The following is a 21,233-nucleotide window of genomic DNA, read 5'->3' on the forward strand; positions in this document are numbered from 1 at the left end:
CCTGGGATCATGACCTGAGCCGCCGAAAGCAGAGGCTTTAACCTACTGAGCCACCCAGGTGCCCCCCCTTTTTTAAAGATTTTATTTATTTATTTGACCGACAGAGATCAAAAGTAGGCAGATCTCTCTGTCTAGAGAGAGAGGGTGGGGGGAAGCAGACTCCCCGCTGAGCAGAGGGCCACCCAGGTGCCCCCCCCTTTCTTTTAAAGATTTTATTTATTTATTTGACCGACAGAGATCACAAGTAGGCAGATCTCTCTGCCTAGAGAGAGAGGGTGGGGGGAAGCAGGCTCCCCGCTGAGCAGAGAGCCCAAAGCCCATGACCCTGCGATCATGACCTGAGCTGAAGGCAGAGGCCTTAACCCACTGAGCCACCCAGGTGCCCCTAAAGCAAGTTTTATACAAAACAAACTATTTTCTGATATTCTGTTTTTCAGAGTCAATCATTTTACAAACCTGTACAATATTAAAATGTGTGATTCAGATATTTACACTATTTAAAATGTTTTTGTCATAAAAGGCAAAGGAAAGGAAAAGAGAAGTAATCAGTACAGCAGCACTACAAGCAAAGAGACAGAATAAACAGAAAAGAGAAAAATAGAGATGGCACAGATAACGGAAAGAGAAGTAAGCTCAGCACTAGTGACTCCTAAAACACTGTGCCAGAGGGAGGACAGTCCGACAGCCTCCCCTGCAGCCTCATTTGTATATCCATATACCACTTACGTATCTGTCTGTGCTCTGCAGTCAGCAATGATTACCCTGACTCCTCAAAATTCACTCCTTATCAATTGATTAAATTAAACTAATCATGGTAATCCTATCTCCCTTGCCCAAGACTGGCAGGCCTATCAATCTGACCCAAAGAAAAGAGTATTCCTAAGAGGTTCTGGGGGAAAAGGGCCTTTCTTATTTTTAAAAGAGAACCATGGGAAGCCAGACCATATCTCTGGCATCGGAACAAGAGATGCCTAATGCTAATGGCAGCTTTAATTCAGGAAAAAGCAGGCATCGCATAGCAGAGTGGAAAAGCAGAAAGAACTCAGGGCTTTATATATCATTGAAATGTGTGACCAATGCTAGAGCCCATTCTAATTCTGGACTTCCTATTAGCTGAAAAAATTTCTTATTATTTCAGTCACTTTGAGATGGATTTTCTGTTATTTACTACTTAAAATATAGAAAGGAACAACAACAAAAAAATTAAAACCTCACATGTTCACACTACTCACAGATAATCATAATCATGGTTATCAATTTATCATATTTCTTCCTAATCCTTTTACATGTGCATTTTAAAAAAATATTTGTCTGTAGACAATTCCAAATCCTTTTAAAAAATAAACATTATTGGGACGCCTGGGTGGCTCAGTTGGTTAAGCGGCTGCCTTCAGCTCAGGTCATGATCCCAGCGTCCTGGGATTGAGTCCCACAGCGGGCTCCTTGCTTGGCAGGGAGCCTGCTTCTCCCTCTGTCTCTGCCTGCCACTCTGTCTGCCTGTGCTTGCTCGCTCTCTCTCCCTCTCTCTCTCTGACAAATAAATAAGTAAAATCTTTAAAAAAAAAAAGATACATTTTTTAAAAATTAAATAAACATTATTTTAAATAGCTACTTAGTATTTATTTGCATGAATGAATAATCACTTAGCTTGTTTTATTGGTGAATATGTAGATTGTTTCCAATAAATCACTATTATCAATAATTCTGTAATGAATATCTTTGCTTAAGAAAAAAATCACATATGTGTTGAGGATACTTTATTAGGATAGATTCTTAGAACAGGAAGTACTAAGTTAAATAATACGAACTTTTACAGTTCCTGATACTTACTGACAAACTTTTACTCAGAAGTATTATGTCAATTCACACATATTTCTCTGCACACAAGAGGTGCCTTGATAATTTTTAAATATAAAAAACTTACTCATCACTCCAGTTCTACATGATACTAAAAAGGAAAAAGAGGACAATGCTTAGCTAAACCTTGACCTCCAAAATTAAATCAAGACTAGACTTTCAATTCCTTTAAATCTGTCTTTCTTTTCAGACTGAAGAGAGAAAAAAATGTTGGCTTTTTTAAACTAAATGGTACTGTATAAATGGCTAACAGACACATGAAAAAATGTTCATCATCATTAGCCATCAGGGAAATTTAAATCAAAACCACACTGAGGGGGCGCCTGGGTGGCTCAGTGGGTTAAGCCTCTGCCTTCTGCTCAGGTCGTGATCGAGCCCTGCATCAGGCTCTCTGCTCGGCAAGAAGCCTGCTTCCCCCTTCTCTCTCTCTGCCTGCCTCTCTGCCTACTTGTGATCTCTGTCTGTCAAATAAATAAATAAGTAAAATCTTAAAAAAAAAAAAAAAAAAAAAACACACTGAGGGCACCTGGGTGGCTCAGTTGGTTAAGTGATTGCCTTCAGCTCAGGTCATGATCCTGGAGTCCTGGGATCTAGTCCTACATCAGGCTTCCTGCTTGGCAGGGAGTCTGCTTCTCCCTCTGACCCTCCCTCTTCTCAAGCTCTCTCTCTCTCATTATCTCTCTCAAATAAATAAATAAAATCTTTAAAAAAAAACCACACATTGAGATACCACCTCACACCAGTTAGAATGGCAAAAATTGACAAAGCAAGAAACAATAAATGTTGGAGAGGCTGTAAAGAAAGGGGATCCCTCTTACACTGTTGGTGGAGATGCAAGGTGGTGCAGCCACTCTGGAAAACAGTGTGGCAGTTTCTCAAAAAAAATTAAAAATAGAACTACCCTATGACCCAGCAATCGCTCTACTGGGTATCTACCCCAAAGATACAGATGCAGTGAAAAGGGCCATGTGCACCCCAATGTTCATAGCAACAATGGCCACAATAGCGAAACTGTGGAAAGACCAGAGATGCTCTTCAACAGACGAAAGGATAAAGATGTGGTCCATATATACAATGGAATACTACTCAGCCCTCAGGAAGGATGAATACCCAACTTTTGTAATAACATGGATGGGACTGGAGATTATGCTAAATGAAATAAGTCAAGCAGAGAAAGTCAATCATCGTATGGTTTCAGTTATTTGAGGAACATAAGTAATAGCATGGAGGACATTAGAAGGAAGGGGAAAATAAGGGGGGGATTCAGAGGGGGAAATGAAACATGAGAGACTATGGACTCCGAGAAACAAACTGAGGGTTTTAGAGGGGAGGAGGATGGGGGGATGGGTTAGTCCGGTGAAGGGTATTAAGGAGGGCACGGACTGCATGGAGCACTGGGTGTTAATATGCAAACAATGAATCATGGAACACTACATCAAAAACTAATGATGTACCGTATGGCAATTAACCTAACATAATAAAAAAATGGTACTGTATAAGGTTCTTAGAATCAAATTTTTAAATAAAATCCTGAGATAACTGAAGCAAATATCTTAAAAGAAAAAAAGACATGAATCAATCACTAATAAAATAAGTCTAACCTCAACAACAAAAAGACAACCCACTGTAGAAATGGGTAAAGCATTTGATCGACAGCTCTACAAAGAGCAAATCCAAATGGCCAATGAGAACATGAGAAGAGACGCCCAATATCTTTCATCATTATGGAAATGTAAATGGTAACCACAATGAGATACTACTTTACACCTACTAGGATAACTATGTTAAAAAAAAAAAAAGCAGCAGAAAAAACAGAGTTGGCAAGGATGTGGAGAAATTAGAGCCTTTGCACATGCAGCTGCTGTAGAAGACAATCTGGCATTTCCTCAAAAAACTAAACATAGAATTACTGTAGGATCCAGCAATTCCATTCCTAGATACACACCCAAAAGGAATGAGAGCAGCATCTCAAACAGAAGTTTGTGCACCAATGTTCACTGCAGCATTATTCACAACAACCTAAAGCTGAAAACCAACCATGTTCATTAAAAAAAAAAGGATTAAAAAAAATGTGAGATACACATACAATGGATTATCATTCAGCCTTAAAAAAGAATGAATTCTGTATAACCTGTTGCAGCATAGATGAACCTTTAAAACATTATGCTAAATGTAATAAGCCAGACACAAAAGGACAAATATTGTACGATTCTGAGTATACCAAGTATCTAGAAGAGGTAGGTAAATTTCAGAGAGATAGAAAGTAGAGGTTACTAGGAACTGGGGGGAAAGTACAACAGAAAATTACTGCTTAATGGGCACAAAGTTTCTGTTTGGATGAAAGTTTTGGAAATAGTGGTGATGGTTGCACAATACCGTAAATGTAACTAATGCCACTTGCTACTGCCCCCTCGGAACAATTTGTTGCTTAAACGATAGCCCTTGGAGGATTTTACTAGTTGCCAAGCACATTTAGATATGGCCTTAAGAAAAACATATACTGGCAACAGGTCTTTGGGGAGAAGGACGATATACGACCGGGAAGCTGGGCAGCTGGGGATGCCCGGCTCGCTCAGGGCGGAATGCTGCTTGCCCCTTCACAGAAGCCGGGCAGCCGGGAACGCCTGGCCCGCCCAGGGGGGAACACCGGCTGCTTCAGGGAAGCGGAGCACCCAAGAACACCAGGTCTGCTCAGGGTGGAACGAAATACCACCTGCTTCCCTTTTCCGTTATCGCTCCTTTCTCTTCCCAGAAGTGCCCGTTGTCTTTTAGATGAGCCCTTTGAATGTGCTTGGTTAACTATAAACTTTATCCTCCTCCTTGCTTGTTGTCCACAAGACACATGACTAGCGTTTGACCTTCATCGATTCTTCTGTTGGCTATTGTTTCTATCTAATAAAAGTGAGACTGTGGAGTTGCTCTTGGCCGCAGTCTTTTCCACTGTTGCCCCCTGCTCCCAATCTCTTGAAGCTGACTTGTTTGTGCCTAATTCTCCCGTCGTCGCGGACTGGAAGCGGCAGCCACTGGACTGGACTGTATGCTTAAAAAAGGTCAGGGGCACCTGGGTGGCTCAGTGGGTTAAAGCCTCTGCCTTTGGCTCGGGTCACGATCTCAGGGTCCTGGGATCGAGTCCCGCTCGGGCTCTCTGCTCGGCGGGGAGCCTGCTTCCTCCTCTCTCTCTGCCTGCCTCTCTGCCTACTTGTGATCTGTCACCGTTAAAATCTTTTAAAAAAGGGAAGATTTTTGTTTTTCCAATTTTTACTGAAACAATACACGATACCAAAAATTGGAACTACACAGAAAGACATACCTAAAGAAGTTTCATATCCCCCATCCTTTCCACGGCATTTCTACACAAAGCCCTGTAGATAGCCAATCTCATTTGCTTCTGATACAGCTTTCTGGTGATTTTTTTCGTGAAAATAAGCACATACATATTTTTTATTTCCCCTTTCTTTTTCTTTAAGATTTTATTTATTTGACAGACAGAGATCACAAATAGGTAAAGAGGCAGGCAGAGATAGAGAGGGGAAAGCAGGCTCCCTGCTGAGCAGAGAGCCTGATGTGGGGCTCGATCCCAGGACCCTGAGGTCAGGACCTGAGTCAAAGACAGAGGCTTAACCCACTGAGCCACCCAGGTGCCCCTCCCCTTCTTTCTTTTACTGCAACTTTTTAAGACAATTTATCTTGGGGCACCTGGGTGACTCAGTGGGTTAAAGCCTCTGCCTTCAGTTCAGGTCATGATCTCAGAGTCCTGGGATCGAGCCCCACATCGGGCTCTCTGCTTCGCAGGGAGCCTGCTTCCCCGTGCCTTCCCCCACCCCGACCTGCCTCTCTGCCTACTTGTGATCTCTGTCAAATAAATAAAAATAAAATCTTTAAAAAAAATAAAAATAAAGACAATTTATCTTGGAAATCACTATCAAATCATATTAATCTCACTCTTTTAAAGTGGCATAGTACTCTATTATGTAATAGGCTATATATACTACAGTTTATTCAAACACTCTTTATGTACAGCCGTTTAAGTTTCCAATATTTAACAATCACAGCAATGCAACTAATAATAGTTAAAAACCCTTTATTGTCAGAGATACTATCTTCAGAGTAAAGTCCTAGAAATGTGATCATAGAGTTTTATTAGATTTTGCCAAATTCTCTTCCATAATAGCCATAACAATTGAGATTCTCACCAGCAATGTAAGACAATGCCTGTTTCCCACAGCCTCACAAATTGAGTAAGTACTCACATTTCTTAATTTTAGTTAACCTGATAGGTGAGAAATGGTAACTCAGTATGGATTTAATTTTAATTTCTCTTATCTGAATCAGGTTGAACATATTTTTCATGCACCCAAAGGTCATTCTTATAGTGTGGTGTGTGTGTGCACACACATCCATGCGTAAATTGTGATTGTGTTTTATCCATTTTTCTACTATTTGTCTTTTTTCCCCCACCCAAGTTTTTTTTTTTTTTTTAAGATTTTATTTATTTGACAGAGAGAGAGATCACAAGTAGGCAGAGAGGCAGGCAGAGAGAGGAGGAAGCAGGCTCCCCGCGGAGCAGGGAGCCCCATGCAGGACTCGATCCGGGGACCCTGAGATCGTGACCTGAGCCGAAGGCAGCGGCTCAATCCACTGAGCCACCCAGGCGCCCCCCCACCCAAGTTTTTAAGAGTTCTTTAGACATTAGGGATATCAGACATTATATGTGATATATGTTGCCAATATATTAATTCACTATATTATTTTGCTTTGTCTTTCCTTATTGTGCCTTTTGCCAAGCAAAAGAAAAAATACATATATATATATATATATGGTAATATTTTTATGAGGGAACATTTATCAATCTTGTATTACCTCTGGCAATACCTTCTTTTAGTGCTTGCATGGTTATGTACTTTACATTTAGATTAGATCTCTGACCCATCTGGAGTTTATTCTTATGTATGGTATCAAGTATAAATCTAATTTTTTCTTTATAAAAATGGCTATCCAGTTGTCCCAGCACAATTTTTAAAAAAATACACCTGTACTCCAGTAATTTGAGACACCATATACTTTATCATATACTAAATTGCCAAATGTAGGGGCGCCTGGGTGGCTTAGTCATTAAGTACCTGCCTTCGGCTCAGGGCTCAGGTCATGATCTCAGGGTTCTGAGATCAAGCCCCACGTGAGGCTCCCTGCGTAGCTAGGAGCCTGTTTCTCCCTCTCCCCTTCTTCCTCTATGTCTCCCCACTTGCTTGTGCTCTCTCTCAAATAAATAAAATTTTAAAAAAAATAATAAATAAAGAAATTGCCAAATGTATTTGAGTCTATTTCTGACCTTTCTTTTTTTTTCCACTGGCTGCTTTTCTTTCTCTCTCTTTTTTTAAGATTTATATTTCAAAAAGATTTATTTATTTATTTGAGAGAGAGAGTGTGTGTACATGAGCAGGGTGGAGGGGCAGAGGGAGGACAAGCACAGTCTTGCACTAAGCATGAAGCCCACTTGGTACTGGATCTCATGACTCTAAGATCAGGACCTGAGCTGAAATCAAGAGTCAGTCACTCAACTGACTGTGCCACCCAGGTGCCCACCCACCCACACTGGTTTATCCTCTAATTGTATACCAGTAATATACTGTTTTAATTATAAAGGCTTCACAGTATTTTTAATATCTGTTAGGGAAAATTGTGAATTCATGACAATAAATTAGACAATTTAGATGAAGTGAAAAAAAATTCCTTGAAAGACAAAAACTACCAAAGCTCAATTAAGAAGAATTAAGTAACCTGTTTAGCCTTATCTCTATTAAGTAAGTTGAATTTGTTGTTGAAAACATTTCTACAAAGAAAACACCAGGCCCAAATGGCTTCACAGAAACATTACAACAAATACTTAAGGATGAAATTAGTCCATTCTCCACAAACTTCCAAAAAATTAAATAGAGACTGTTTCCAAATCATTTATGAGGTATAAGGAACACATAATTTGCAAAAGGAAATACAAAACAGTTTAACTGTTTTGGAAAACAGGTTGGCAATTTCCAATAAAACTAAACAGATACTCAAAATACCATCCAGCAATCCCGTTCCAAGACACTTCACAAATGAAATAAAAATATGTTCACACAAAACCCTCTAGGCAAATATTTCTATAGCAGCTGTATTTGTAATAGCCAAAAACCCAAATGTCTTTTGGTGAATGGATGGATGAATGAACTGCAGTATACACACAACTGACTACTACTCATCAATAAAAAGAAACTCAAGGGGCGCCTGGGTGGCTCAGTGGGTTAAGCCTCTGCCTTCGGCTCAGGTCATGATCTCAGGGTCCTGGGATCGGACATTCTGCTCAGTGGGGAGCCTGCTTCCCCCTCTCTCTCTGCCTACTTGTGATCTCTGGCTGTCAAATAAATAAATAAATAAATAAAATTAAAAAAAAAAAACTCAAACACAATATGGATAAATCTCAAAAATATTACACTAGGTGAAAAAACCACTCAAAAGGTTACATCATGTATGCTTCATTTAAATGATATTCTCGGGGCACTTGAGTGGCTCAGTTGGTTAATAAGCATCTGCCTTAGACTCAGGTCATGATCTCAGGGTTCTGGATCGAACCCTGTATCCAGTTCCTGGCTCCTCAGGGAGCCGGTTCTCCCTCTCCCTCTGCCTGCCACTTCCCCTGCTTCTGAGTCTGCTCCTGCTCTTTCTCAAATAAATAAAATCTTAAAAATATATAAATAAATGATATTCTCAAAGAGACAAAACTATAGGTAGAAAAAAATCAGTGACTGCCAGCAACTGGAAGTGGAAGAAGTGGTTTACTACAAAGTCAAGGCGAATTTTTGAGAGTGATCAAGCTGTTCCATACCTTGATTGAGGTGGTGGTGGTAGTCACATGACTATTTTCACTTGTCAAAACTCCCAGAACTTTGTTTTAAAAAAAAAAAAAAGGTGAATTTGACTCTATGTAAATTACGCACTACCATACAAACACTAATCAAAGCAAAACTGGAACAGCTCTATTATCATCGGACAAAGCTGACTTCAAGTAAGGAATATTATCAGGAATGGAAGAGAGACATTACATAATGACAAAAGAGCCAATTCACCAAGAACTCAACCCTAAATGTTTTTGATCTTCAAAATGCACAAAGTAAAAATTGATAGATTTTTTTTTAAGATTTTATTTGTTTATTTGTCAGAGAGAGTGAGCACAGGCAGACAGAGAGGCAAGCAGAGGCGGAGGGAGAAGTAGGCTCCCTGCTGAGCAAGGAGCCTGATATGGGACTCGATGCTAGGACGCTGGGATCATGATCTGAGCCAAAGGCAGCCCCTTAACCAACTGAGCTACCCAGGTGTCCCAGAAATTGATAGATCTTTAAGTAGAAACAGACAAACCCATAATTACATGTGCCTACTTCAACACTTCTCTCATTAAGGGTTATCAGTATCTTCTCGATAAGGATATTAGTATCTGTATCAATAAGTACAAAGATGAAGAATATTATCAAACAACTTGACCTAACTGACATTTATAGATTACTCCATCCAACAGAACAATATACCTTTTTTTCAAAGCACATGGAATATTCACCAACACAGACCACATTCTGGGCCATAAAACAAATCATATAAAGTATGTTTTCTAACCATAACTAGAATTAAACTAGAAACCAGTAACAACAACAAAAAATATCTGGAAAAACCCCATATTTAGGGAAATTAATCAATACTTTTCTTAATTGTACATGGGTTAAAGGGGAACACAAAGCAAATTTTAAAATATTTAGAAGTTTATAAAAGTCAAAACATAACATTTGAAATGTATATGAACCAGTTAAACAGTTAAACAGTGTTTAGAAGGAAATGTAAAGCACTAAGTGCTTACAACAGAAAAGACTTCAAACCAATAATAAGTTTCTACCTTAAGAAACTGCAGAAAGAAAAAAGAAACTGCAAATTAAACACAGTATTAGATAAGAGCAGACATCAATGAAATTGAAACAGAAAAGAGAAAAGAAAAAATAAAATCAAAAGTTGGTTGTTTGAAAAGATCAGTGAGGTGGATAAACCTCTAGCCAAGCTGACCAAGAAAAAAAAGACAGTAGACATAAACATCAAAATCAGGAACAGAGGGACTACCACAACGCATCCTAAAAGGAAGGTCTAAAAAGACATTAAAAGAAAAATACAGGAGTATCATGACCTTTATGCCAATAAATTTGATAACTGAGATGAAATGGACAAAATTTCTTTGAAAGAAAAACATTACCAAAGCTCTCCCTAAAGAAATACATATAATCTGGGGCATCTGGGTAGTTCAGTGGGTTAAGCCTCTGCCTTTGGCTTAGGTCATGGTCTCGGGGTCCTGGGATCCAGCCCTGCATTGGGCTCTCTGCTCAGCAGGGAATCTGCTTCCCTTCCTCTCTCTCTGCCTGCCTCTCTACCTATTTGTGATCTCTGTCTGTCAAATAAATAAATAAAATCTTAAAAAAAAATACATACAATCTGAATAGCCCCATATCTATTAAAGAAACTGAGTTTGTACTTAAATGCGTTCCAACAAAGAAAAATCCAGACATAGACTGCTTCACTGTCACGCTCTAGCAAACATTTAAGACACAACACCAATTCTATACAAAGTCTTCCAGGAAAGAGAAGAGGAAATAGCTCCCAACCTGTTTTGAGGCCAGCATAACCCTGATACCAAAAAAGACAAAAGCATTGCAAAAAAAAAAAAAAAAAAAAAGAACAATAATAACAAAGACCAACAGCCCTCATGAACAGAGCCAAAGTCCTTAACAAAAATTAGCAAACTGAATCTAGTAACATGTAAAAAGGTTAATACATCATGACCATGTAGGGTTTACCCCAGGAATTCAAAAGCTAGCACAACATTCCAAAGAGTCAATGGAATTCACCATACTGACAGATAAAATCTTGGGCTATGGAACCCAGAAATTAAGGCAGGTTAAGGGGTATACCCTCGATGTTTTAGGTGCCTGTGACACTACTCTGCACAACTCCAAAGGTATCATTTACACTGTAGTCATGGTATTCTACATGAATGATACCCCTCAAACTGTAAAATGTAGTGGTATTGCAAATGTGTAAAACGGTTGACCAAAAGGCAATTAGACTTTGTGCTGGACTAAAAGAAATAAAAGATCCAGATGAAGATATTTTTACCTTCCAGACTTTCCACTTGGCCTTGTTCACACCTAAAATATTCTGTTAAGTCCTGACCTTTATACTTCCAGGGGGAACAGTGAATTTCACCAGAGAACCAAAGCAATAATGGGAAAGAGTTCTAGACATTTCATACAAAAAGAGTTGAAAAAACTGGAAGGCATACACTACACTTCAATCATTTGCTTATCCCTGAGGGCAGAGACCATGCCCTATTTATCTTTGTATTCCCGATACCTATCACTGGTCCTGGAACTGGCAAGTACTCATGTATGAAGGATTCGAGAACAGGAAAAACCAAATTTTAATCACAGAAATCAGAAAGTAGGAAGAAAGGATTAGATGGGGCACTATAGCACTGTTACTTCTTTTTTTTAATAATTTTTTTAATTAACATATAATGTATTATTAGCCCCAGGGGTACAGGTCTGTGAACTGCCAGGGTTACATACTTCACAGCCCTCACCATAGTACATACCTTCCCCAATGTCCATAACCCAACCACCCTCTCTCCCACCCCTTCCCCCCCAGCAACCCTCAGTTTGTTTTGTGAGATTAAGAGTCTCTTATGGTTTGTCTCCCTCCCAATCCCATTTTGTTTCATTTATTCTTTTCCTACCCCGCAAGCCCTCCACATTGCCTCTCAACTAGCACTATTACCTCTTATAGCATAACGTTCAAATGTGACCCTTTACCCCATAGCTATCAGCTTTGTATCTCATTAGCCTGAATTGGGGACAGGCCAATTTTTTACTGGCATATACTAATTAGAGCTCTCCTGGACTGGGAGTCAGTCAAACCATGGAGTCTGACTCTGGAGGAAGATGGAAAGAACACTGGAGAAACAATCCTAATACCCACTAGCCCCTAGCTACCTAACTAGCCAAATACATCAGCATTTAAACCAAGTGAGAAACATCACAGCAAGATGTTCTCATGTCCAGAAATGATGTAAAAAATATTAGCAACTATGTTAGATATTAGAAGAAACACCTAAGTTTCACAAATAATCTAAATTATAGATGTAATGCTCTTTCAATGAAAGAGGTATTCCTGAAAAACTCTGAAAACAAATTCCAATTTGTTTTGTCCAAAAGACAATCATACGTTCCAACAACTTGTATTATAATTTCAGAGGAACAGAAATTCCCCAAGTAAGCTAAACAATTTACTGGCAAATGAAATTTAAAAATCTTAGCAGGCTACAGGAAAACACATGCTGCAAAAGGACATATTGCCTGTTAAACATAACTCATAATGCAGATAAGAACTACACCCATGACCCTGGATAAGTCATGCCCCTTCCCTCAGCCTTGGTTTCCTCATCTAGAAAATAATAAATACATGCGTAAATAATAAAATAGATGGTCCCGTCTGCTAAATAAAAAGTGTGGGTATCTTCTAAGTTTGTTAGGCATTAGACATGCTTATTAGACATTGACAGAATATCCAATATAGTACACTGCAATCTGATACAAGCCTTTCTAAGACTTTACTATACGTTAACAAATTAAGGAATCCTATTCCTCTAAATAAGATAGAACATATCTCTATCAGATTTTTTTTTTTAAGATTTATTTTATTCATTTATTTGACAGACCGAGATCACAAGTAGGCAGAGAGGCAGGCAGAGATAGAGGAGGAAGCAGGCTCCTAGCTGAGCAGAGAGCCCGAGGCGGGGCTCGATCCCAAGACCCTGGGATCATGACCTGAGCCGAATGCAGAGGCTTTAAACCACTGAGCCACCCAGGCGCCCCTCTATCAGATTTTTAAATGCAGTTCTTCATAGTATATGCCCTTACCTACTCTTCACAGACTCAATTTTCATAAAACCTCATACTTACTTAACATAGACATGAGATTATATGAGGTCTGATATGTACCATGGGAACTTCAGTGTTTTTTTCCACAAGAAGAAAATACATACTTACATAATAATAAAGGCCCATTTAAACATATTTACAGGCAAAATCAATCTCAAAATATCTAACAACTCCACAAAATAAGAGCGTGGTGTGGAGGAATATTTAGGCGATTACTGCTTTTCTCCAAAGTCACATTTTTAAAAGCTCTAATGCATACACAACATAGAATCAACAGAAATTCTGTGCAAATAGACACATACAATGAAATTGCATACCAACCTTTTTTCAGCCGGGGTTTCTGAGATTCAGCAGATGCAGGAAAGGCAGTTTTCTGAAAACAGAGAAGTCTATGTTACCATCACCATAAATCTTGCTAACTTAAAAAAACATCCAAACAACCATAATCAGTAGCTCTCCAATTATGCAATTAATCCATTAACTACATACAGGCACAAAGAAAAATTAAAAATCATTTTTAATATGGCTTAAAAAACAAATGTCAAGTCATACATTTGCTATCCAAAATATTAATGTGTAATGCATATCTATAATATATACTTAAGTGTAATATATAATTATACATATTTTTAAGGTTTTATTTATTTATTTGAGAGAGAGCATGAGCGGGAGGAGGGAGAAGTAAGGGAATCTCAAGCAAACTCTAGACAGAGTGAGGAGACTGATGTGGGGCTTGATCCCATGATCCCAAGCTCATGACCCAAGCAGAAACCAAGAGTCAGACATTTAACCAACTGAGTCACCTAGACACCCTGTGTAATATATAATTGTAATGCATAAAATGTGCACAAATAAATGTACTAAGTTCTTAGACACTGCATATTAGCATTATACTTAGTGCTATACATCTTAACAACCAAACCAAAAAAGTAGTAACTTTGATAAAAAGAAGTTTATGAGGTCATCTATACAGAAATTACCTAGCACTCAACTCAAGGAGTTGGGTTTTTGTTTGTTTTTTAAGATTTACTTAATTCAGAGAGGGAGAGAGCAAGTATAAGCAAGGGGGAGGGGCAAAGGGAGAGGAACAGTGAATCCTCAAGCAGACTCCCTGCTGAGGATGTAGCCTGATGTAGGGATTGATCCCAGGACCCTGAGATCATGACCTGAGCTGAAATCAGAGTTGGCTGCTTAACCAAATTAGTCACTCAGCACCCCTAAGAGGGAGTTTTTTTTAAAGGGACATTATTGAATATAGTAAGTACTATCTTATGCTCTAATTCTGCAGGAAATCTTCAAATGGATTTTTCTTATAACTACTTCCTATGTTATATATGATATGGTAAGATATAAGCAAAATTAATGGTTGAAAATTTCCAGAAGTAATGAGAGACACTAATCTTTAGATTCAGAATGCTCAACCAATCCTAACCAGATTAAGTGAAAATAAACCCACATTTGCATATATCACAAGGACCTGCACCAGAGACAAAAGTTCTTAAAAGCCATGATAAGAAAAATCACTCCCATGTCTCAGGTGCTAAGTAAAATGAATGTTAATTTAAACTCAAGGTCAGCAAACTATGGCCTGCAGGTCAAACAAATTCAGCCCATTTTTATATGGCCAACAAACTAAGAATGTCTTCTATATTTTTTTAAAAAAGATTTTATTTATTTACTTACTTATTTACTTATTTATTTAGAGAGAGAGCGAGTGAGCGAGTGAGCACAGCATGCTTATGTGAGCAGGCAAGGGCACAGGGGGAAAGAATCTGAAGTAGACCAGGGAGCCTGATGCAGGGCTCAATCCCACAAGCATGAGATCATGACCTGAGTCAAAACCAAGAGTCAGGGTGCCTGGGTGGCTCAGTGAGTTAAGCCGCTGCCTTCGGCTCAGGTCATGATCTCAGGGTCCTGGGATCGAGTCCCGCATCGGGCTCTCTGCTCAGCAGGGAGCCTGCTTCCCTCTCTCTCTCTCTCTCTCTGCCTGCCTCTCCATCTACTTGTGATCTCTCTCTGTCAAATAAATAAATAAAATCTTTAAAAAAAAAAACAAAAAACCAAGAGTCAGACACTCAAACAATAGGGCTACTGAGGCATCCATGTTTTTACATTTCTAATGGTTTTTACATTTTTTAATATTTTTTAACTCCTGAAAATTGTATAAAATTCAAATTTAAGTGTCTAAAATAAAAGTTTATCAGAACACCGTCACATGTGTGTCTATGGTTGTCTATGGTTGTTTCCACACTACAACTGCATAGCTGAGTTACTTGCGACAGGGACTGGCTCACAAAGCCCAAAATATTTATTACTGGCCCTTTTTAAAAATAGTTTGCCAAGGGGCGCCTGGGTGGCTCAGTGGGTTAAAGCCTCTGCTTTCGGCTCAGGTCATGGTCCTAGGGTCCTGGGATCCAGCCCCACATCGGGCTCTCTGCTCAGCAGGGAGCCTGCTTCCTCCTCCTCTCTGCCTGCCTCTCTGCCTACTTGTGATCTCTATCTATCAAATAAATAAATAAAATCTTTAAAAAAAAAAAAATAGTTTGCCAACCTCGGATCTAAACTCTTAACATCTATCAAAACTAACTTTCATGGCACCTGGCTGGCTCCGTTGGAAGAGAATGTGACTCTTGATCTCAGTGTTTTAAGTCTGAGCCCCATGCTGGGTGTAGAGATTACTTAAAGAAAGAAAAAAAAAAAAAACTTTAAAAGAATGTTGTTTAAATAAACTTTTTAAAGGAGACACATTACAAAAAAGGAAAAGAACCCCAGGGGCGCCTGGTTGGCTCAGTCCTTAGGTGTGTTTCAGGTCATGATCCCAAGGTCCTGGGATCAATCCCAGCATCAGGCTCCCTGCTCCACGGGAAGCCTGTTCTCCCTCTCCCACCCACTCCCCCTTTCTGTGTTCCCTCTCTCACTGTGTCTGTCAGAAAAATAAATAAAATCTTTAAAAAAAAAAAAAAAAAGAAGAAGAAGAAGAAGAACCCCAGAATGAAGGAGTGGAATGAGCAAAGGAATTAGTAAAATATGGAAGTATTCTAAACATCCACTGACTAAATAAAACAAAACTGTAATTTGTGGTGTTGAGAAACACAAAAACTACAAAACTGAACAATAGTTGCATGAACTGGCAGAAGGCAATGGGTAATAAAGCATTTGATAATCCCTACATTACCGACCCAACTTTCAGTTGACTATGACCAGTTGACTGGCAGAAGGCAATGGGTAATAAAGCATTTGATAATCCCTACATTACCGACCCAACTTTCAGTTGACTATGCAGTATTTAAAAATTGTATATAACTTACAACTAATTACATGAGGAGAGGAGAGAGAAAAAAGAAACTCAGCAAAAAAGAAAAAAAGGCGGCAAGAAAAGAAGGAGAAAAACATCAAATTTTCCAGTTAAATTATCAGGATAGATGTTTTTAAAAATCTAGATGTATGCTATTTATACAAAGACACATCTAAAACAGAAAAGCAAAGTAAACGATAGAAAAATTTACACCAGGAAAACAGAAACAAAAAGAAAACTAAAGTAGCAATATTAACATTAAACAAAACAGACTTCAAGAGAAAAAGCTTTATAAGGGAAGTTAAAATGAATTAAGATAGAAGACTAAAATGAACAAGGCAAATTTAAAAAAAACCTCTAGAGAAAATATAGGCTAGGGAAAGATTACTTCAGGAAGATATAAAAGCACAAACCAACTGAGAAAAGATCTAAATACTCAACTACATTAAAATTAAGAATTTCTGTTCCAAAAAGGAAGGGAAGACAGAAAACTAAGAGCAGATATTTGCAATACAAAACAAAACAAAAAAAAAAAAGGATTAACAGCCAGAAACTATAACTACAAAACAAACAATAAAAAGAAAATAAGAAAAACATCGAAGTAGAAAAATAAGCAAAACATGGGGCTCCTGGGTGGCTCAGTCAGTTAAGTGTCTGCCTTAGACTCAAGTCAGGATCCCAGGGTCCTGGGATGGAGCCCCACAGCAGGCTTCCTGCTCAACTGGGAGCCTGCTCCTCCCTCTTCTTCTGTCACTCCCCCACCCCTCCTGTTCTCCCTCACTAGCTCTGCTCTCTCAAATAAACAAGTAAAAATTCTTTTAAAAAGAAAAAGAAGAAGAAAGAAAAAGCAGCAAAACATATGAACCAGGCATTGAACAAAAAAGGAAAAGGGGCAACTACTACTGCCTCCACCTCATTAATAATCAGGTAAATGTCAGTTAAAATAACATTAAAACTTGGGACGACTGGGTGGCTCAGTTGGTTAAGTGACTGCCTTCAGCTCAGGTCAGGATCCCAGTGTCCTGGGATCAAGCTGTGTTCAGCTGGGAACCTGCTTCTCCCTCTCCCTCTGCCTGCCACTGCCCCTCTGCTCGCACTCTCTCTGTCAAATAAAGAAATAAAAACTTTTTTTATAAAAGTCTCAATTAAAAAAAAAATCAGGGGCACCTGGGTGGCTCAGTCGTTGGGCATCTGCCTTCGGCTTGGGTCATGATCCCAGAGCCCTGGGACCGAGCCCTGCATGGGGTTCCCTGCTCAGCGGGAGGCCTGCTTCTCCCTCTCCCTCTGTCCCTGCTTCCGTTCCCTCTCTCACTGTGTCTCTGTCAAATAAATAAATAAAATCTTTAATAAAAAAAAAAAATCACCCAATAAGTATTAGCGAGGTAACATGCCTGACAGACCCCTGCCATCATCTAAAGGAAAGTGATCTTGCAATAACCAAACTGTCTAATATAACTTCCCTGTTCCACTCCTTTCTGCCTATGAAAGCTTTCCATCTTGTACAGAATGAATGCTGTAATCATTATTCATTAAGTCACTAATTGATTAATCATTAATCACTGAATAAAGCCAATAAGATCTTTAAAGTCTATTCAGTTAAATTTTAACACTCCACTCCATATCTAGCTTTTTTAAAATGTATACCATCCCCATCAACATATATAGTGCCAACACTTTTTTTTTTTTAAGATTTTTAAAATTTATTTATTTAGCAGAGAGAGAGTGAGAGAGGGAACACAAGTAGGGGGAGTAGAGGAGGGAAAAGCAGGCTCCCCACTGAGCAGGGAGCCCAATGTGGGGCTCGATCCCAGGACCCTGGGATCATGACATGAACTGAAGGCAGACAACGACTAAGCAAGCAGGCACCCCCAGTTCTAATAACACTTTTTTATAGCTATATAATAATTCTCAGAATGGAAGTATCAGAAGTTATCTATTACCCTATTAACAGGTATTCACCTTGTCTCTGGCATTTTGTCATTATAAACAATATTGCAATGAATACCTTGCACTACATGCCTATATTCTGCTTTTATTTCAGTGGGATACTGGTCTGTTGATTGACTGAGACTGTTAGGCCTAATTTTAATTTTATTACAAGATACCAGATCGCTTCCAAAAAGGGCAGAAATTCAAATCTCCCTGCAGCAGTAATGTGAAAAGCTGAAATTACCACAAATATAACACTGCCAGCAATAAACTTGACAATAATTAAAATGAACAGCTAACTTCAGGTTCAAGTGCTACAGTCATACTGAAACAAAACAGCCACTCCCTTTAGAACACTATTAGATTCAAAAGTACTGGACAATTCTGCCATCACAGAAATCAAGTTCATAGTCTATTTATGATCATACCTGCAATGAGCATTAGAGAATAAGCTCTATTTACAACACAGTAGTTAACAGTATAACTTGTATTTCTGTAGGTGAAGTATTTTCTTTCATATGTTTCTAATATCTAAAACCCAGTAACACTAATCACGCTATTTAATTTTTTTAATTTACAGCTTAAAAGTCTTTGCTTTGGGCCTCCTTCCCTGTATTCAGAATTGTATGATTACACCAAAAATAATTTGACTTCTCTGGACATGAAAAGAGAATAGAAAACAAAACCCACTGATAGTATTGGCCTTGCTCCTTAACGGCCAAAACTAAGTTGTAAAACCGTCAGCCCAAAACTGCTATTTTGTCTCCTGTATTTTCCAGGGTGTTTTTCAAAGCAATACGTTCCAAATAAATAACTAATAAAGTCATTCTTTTTTCTTAAGATTTTTTTTTTTTGACAGATCACAAGTAGGCAGAGAGGCAGGCGGGGGGGTTGAGGGGGAAGCAGGCTCCCCGCTGAGCAGAGAGCCCGATGCGGGGGCGGGGGGGGGGGCGGGGGGGAGGAGGGGAGGGGCGGAGGGAGGGGATGGGGGAGGGGCGGGGAGGCTCGATCCCAAGAACCTGGGATCATGACTGGAGCCGAAGGTAGAGGCCCAATCCACTGAACCACCCAGGTGCCCCTAATAAAGTCATTCTAACAAATGAGTAGAACATGCTCTGAAACCCAACACTAAAGCAAAGTAGACACGTTTTCACACTTACAACTTTACAGAAATTAGATCCAATTATAAATACACACTTCATAAATAACTACCACTGGGTTATCCCGAACATATCTGGACTACTTTGTATTAGCAGCTCTGTGGAGTCTAATTAAGGCCTAACTCAAGCTTCAGCTAAATCCTCAAACAGCACTTTCCCAAACTAAATTACAACAGAGAAAACATGGTCCCGACCCACCGGCAGAAGGCAGTGACGCTCAAAAGTTGCCAGGCTTTGTCATAGTCAACTCCTAATCCAGGGGATTAACACAAACTGTCTCTGCACAAACGGTAGTGCTTCCTTTCCAAAACTCGTGAGAAGGAAAAGACAGGACTAGGAAAAGATCCATTTCTGATGAAATCTCCCTTTTTCGACCAGCGCGCCCCAAGAGGGACCACAAGCCCAGCACAGGCCCAGCGCTGCAAAGAAGTCCGCCTTACGCAGGAGGACCAGCTCCCAGGAGCGCGGCCGTATCGCCCCGCTCACCCCGAGCGGCTCGAGCCCGCTCCGCATTCCCCACGGGACAACCGCCCGCCCGCCAGCCTGCCTCGCCTCTCCGCTCCGCCCTGGCGGCCGGGACACTAAGGAGAATCTCCGCGCTCACCATCACACGTCTCTCCTCAGCCATCTTGGCTCCGCCCCACCGCTTCGCGGCCGGAAGTTGGCCGTTTCCCAGACGACCTGGCAAACGGAAGTCGTGGAGCTGGGGAACCTGGGAGGGGTCTGAGCGGGGAACTAAAGCGGTCGTCTGGCAGGACGTTTCACCTGGGAGGGTTTTCGGGAAACCTGGACAGAGTAGGGTGCTGCTTCACCGACCGCTTGACGCTATTGGGCCGGGTGAGGGAATACAGAGGCAGTTCTCTTCCTCTAGGGCAATCCCTGACCGCCCTGGGCACTGCTAGAGAAGCTCGGGACCGCGCTGGCTGGAATGGCCAGACATAGCTGGGAAGGCCGCGCAATCCTCCCGCCACTTTGCGTTTATTTCAATCCTTCCGGGAGTCCTGATCCCCAGACCCTAGGGTAGAGAACCCCATTCTCGACTTTCACAAAAAGCTCGTTTCTTAGCTTTCCCTAACTGAGGTCTTCGCCTCATCAGGCTCCCAATCTCTACGCCAGAATTTGCAAATCCGCTGCGGGTGGGCTGCATGTGATGTTTTTATTGGAAATACTTAAAAACCAGGAGATTTCACAAGAAAGCCAGAAATCCGGCCTCGGAGCATGTAAAGATATAATGGACTTCCATTCCCAAACGTCAGTAAAACATGTGAAAAAACGCTTGGACTGTCTATAGGTTCGCCATTTTGCCACAATCCACTTCCTGACACACTTAAGCCGTTTTACTACCCATCTGGCCCCTGGTGTGGTGAGTTAAAAGCTTGGATTTTCCCGGGTGTGATCTGGAGATATAGGTGGGCTTTGGAGTCAAACATGAGTTTTGAACTTGACTACAGCATGACATGAGCCAGTCATTTCTTGAGCATTCATTCTCCTACCTGGAACTAACCAGGTAGTGAACAAAACTAACAAAATCCCTGCACCCACAGCACCGACCTTAGAGAGAGGAAATCAGACATTAATAACATAAGCAAAATTTATGAAGAAACAGTACACTAAATAAGAGATACAAATGGCTGTTAAACATGAAAGTGTAACTTTGCAAGGAAGAAAAAACATGCAAATTAAAGTTTCCAAGAGATACTTTCCACCTCTTACATGGCAAAGAAAAAAATTTTCACTAACATAGTTTGAGGAAACATGCATTTTTCATTTGTGGCTAGTGGGAATATGATTCATACAACGTCCGTTAAGAGCAGTTTGGCAATAACTACCAAAATTTAAAATGCATATAACCTTTAATGCCCTTATTTCAATTCTAAGAACTTATTCTGTAGGTATTTTTGCAGGAAATGACTTTACATACAGAGTTATTCAATGAAGCATTGTTTGTAATAACCAAAGCCTGAAAACAACCCAATGCCTAATAAT

At 39.9% G+C, this 21,233-nt stretch overlaps 1 protein-coding gene across 2 annotated transcripts in view; it reads right to left on the reverse strand.

The window, feature by feature from the left end:
* The window catches only part of BBS4 (Bardet-Biedl syndrome 4), a 55,057-nt gene extending 35,170 nt beyond the window's left edge, over positions 1-19,887 (reverse strand). The window contains exons 1-2 of one of the 2 annotated variants that reach the window (XM_046009186.1): positions 19,852-19,887; positions 13,185-13,236 (exon numbers count right to left, since the gene is read on the reverse strand). In XM_046009186.1, coding sequence (XP_045865142.1) covers positions 13,185-13,236; positions 19,852-19,875 — 76 coding nt within the window. In that variant the 5' untranslated portion in view covers positions 19,876-19,887. The remainder of the gene's footprint in view (positions 1-13,184; positions 13,237-19,851) is intronic. The other variant, XM_046009187.1, reaches the window with a different exon arrangement.
* Between the last annotated feature and the right edge of the window lie 1,346 nt (positions 19,888-21,233).

This window comes from Meles meles, chromosome 6 (assembly GCF_922984935.1).
Source record: "Meles meles chromosome 6, mMelMel3.1 paternal haplotype, whole genome shotgun sequence".
Classification (NCBI taxonomy): Eukaryota; Metazoa; Chordata; class Mammalia; order Carnivora; family Mustelidae; genus Meles; species Meles meles.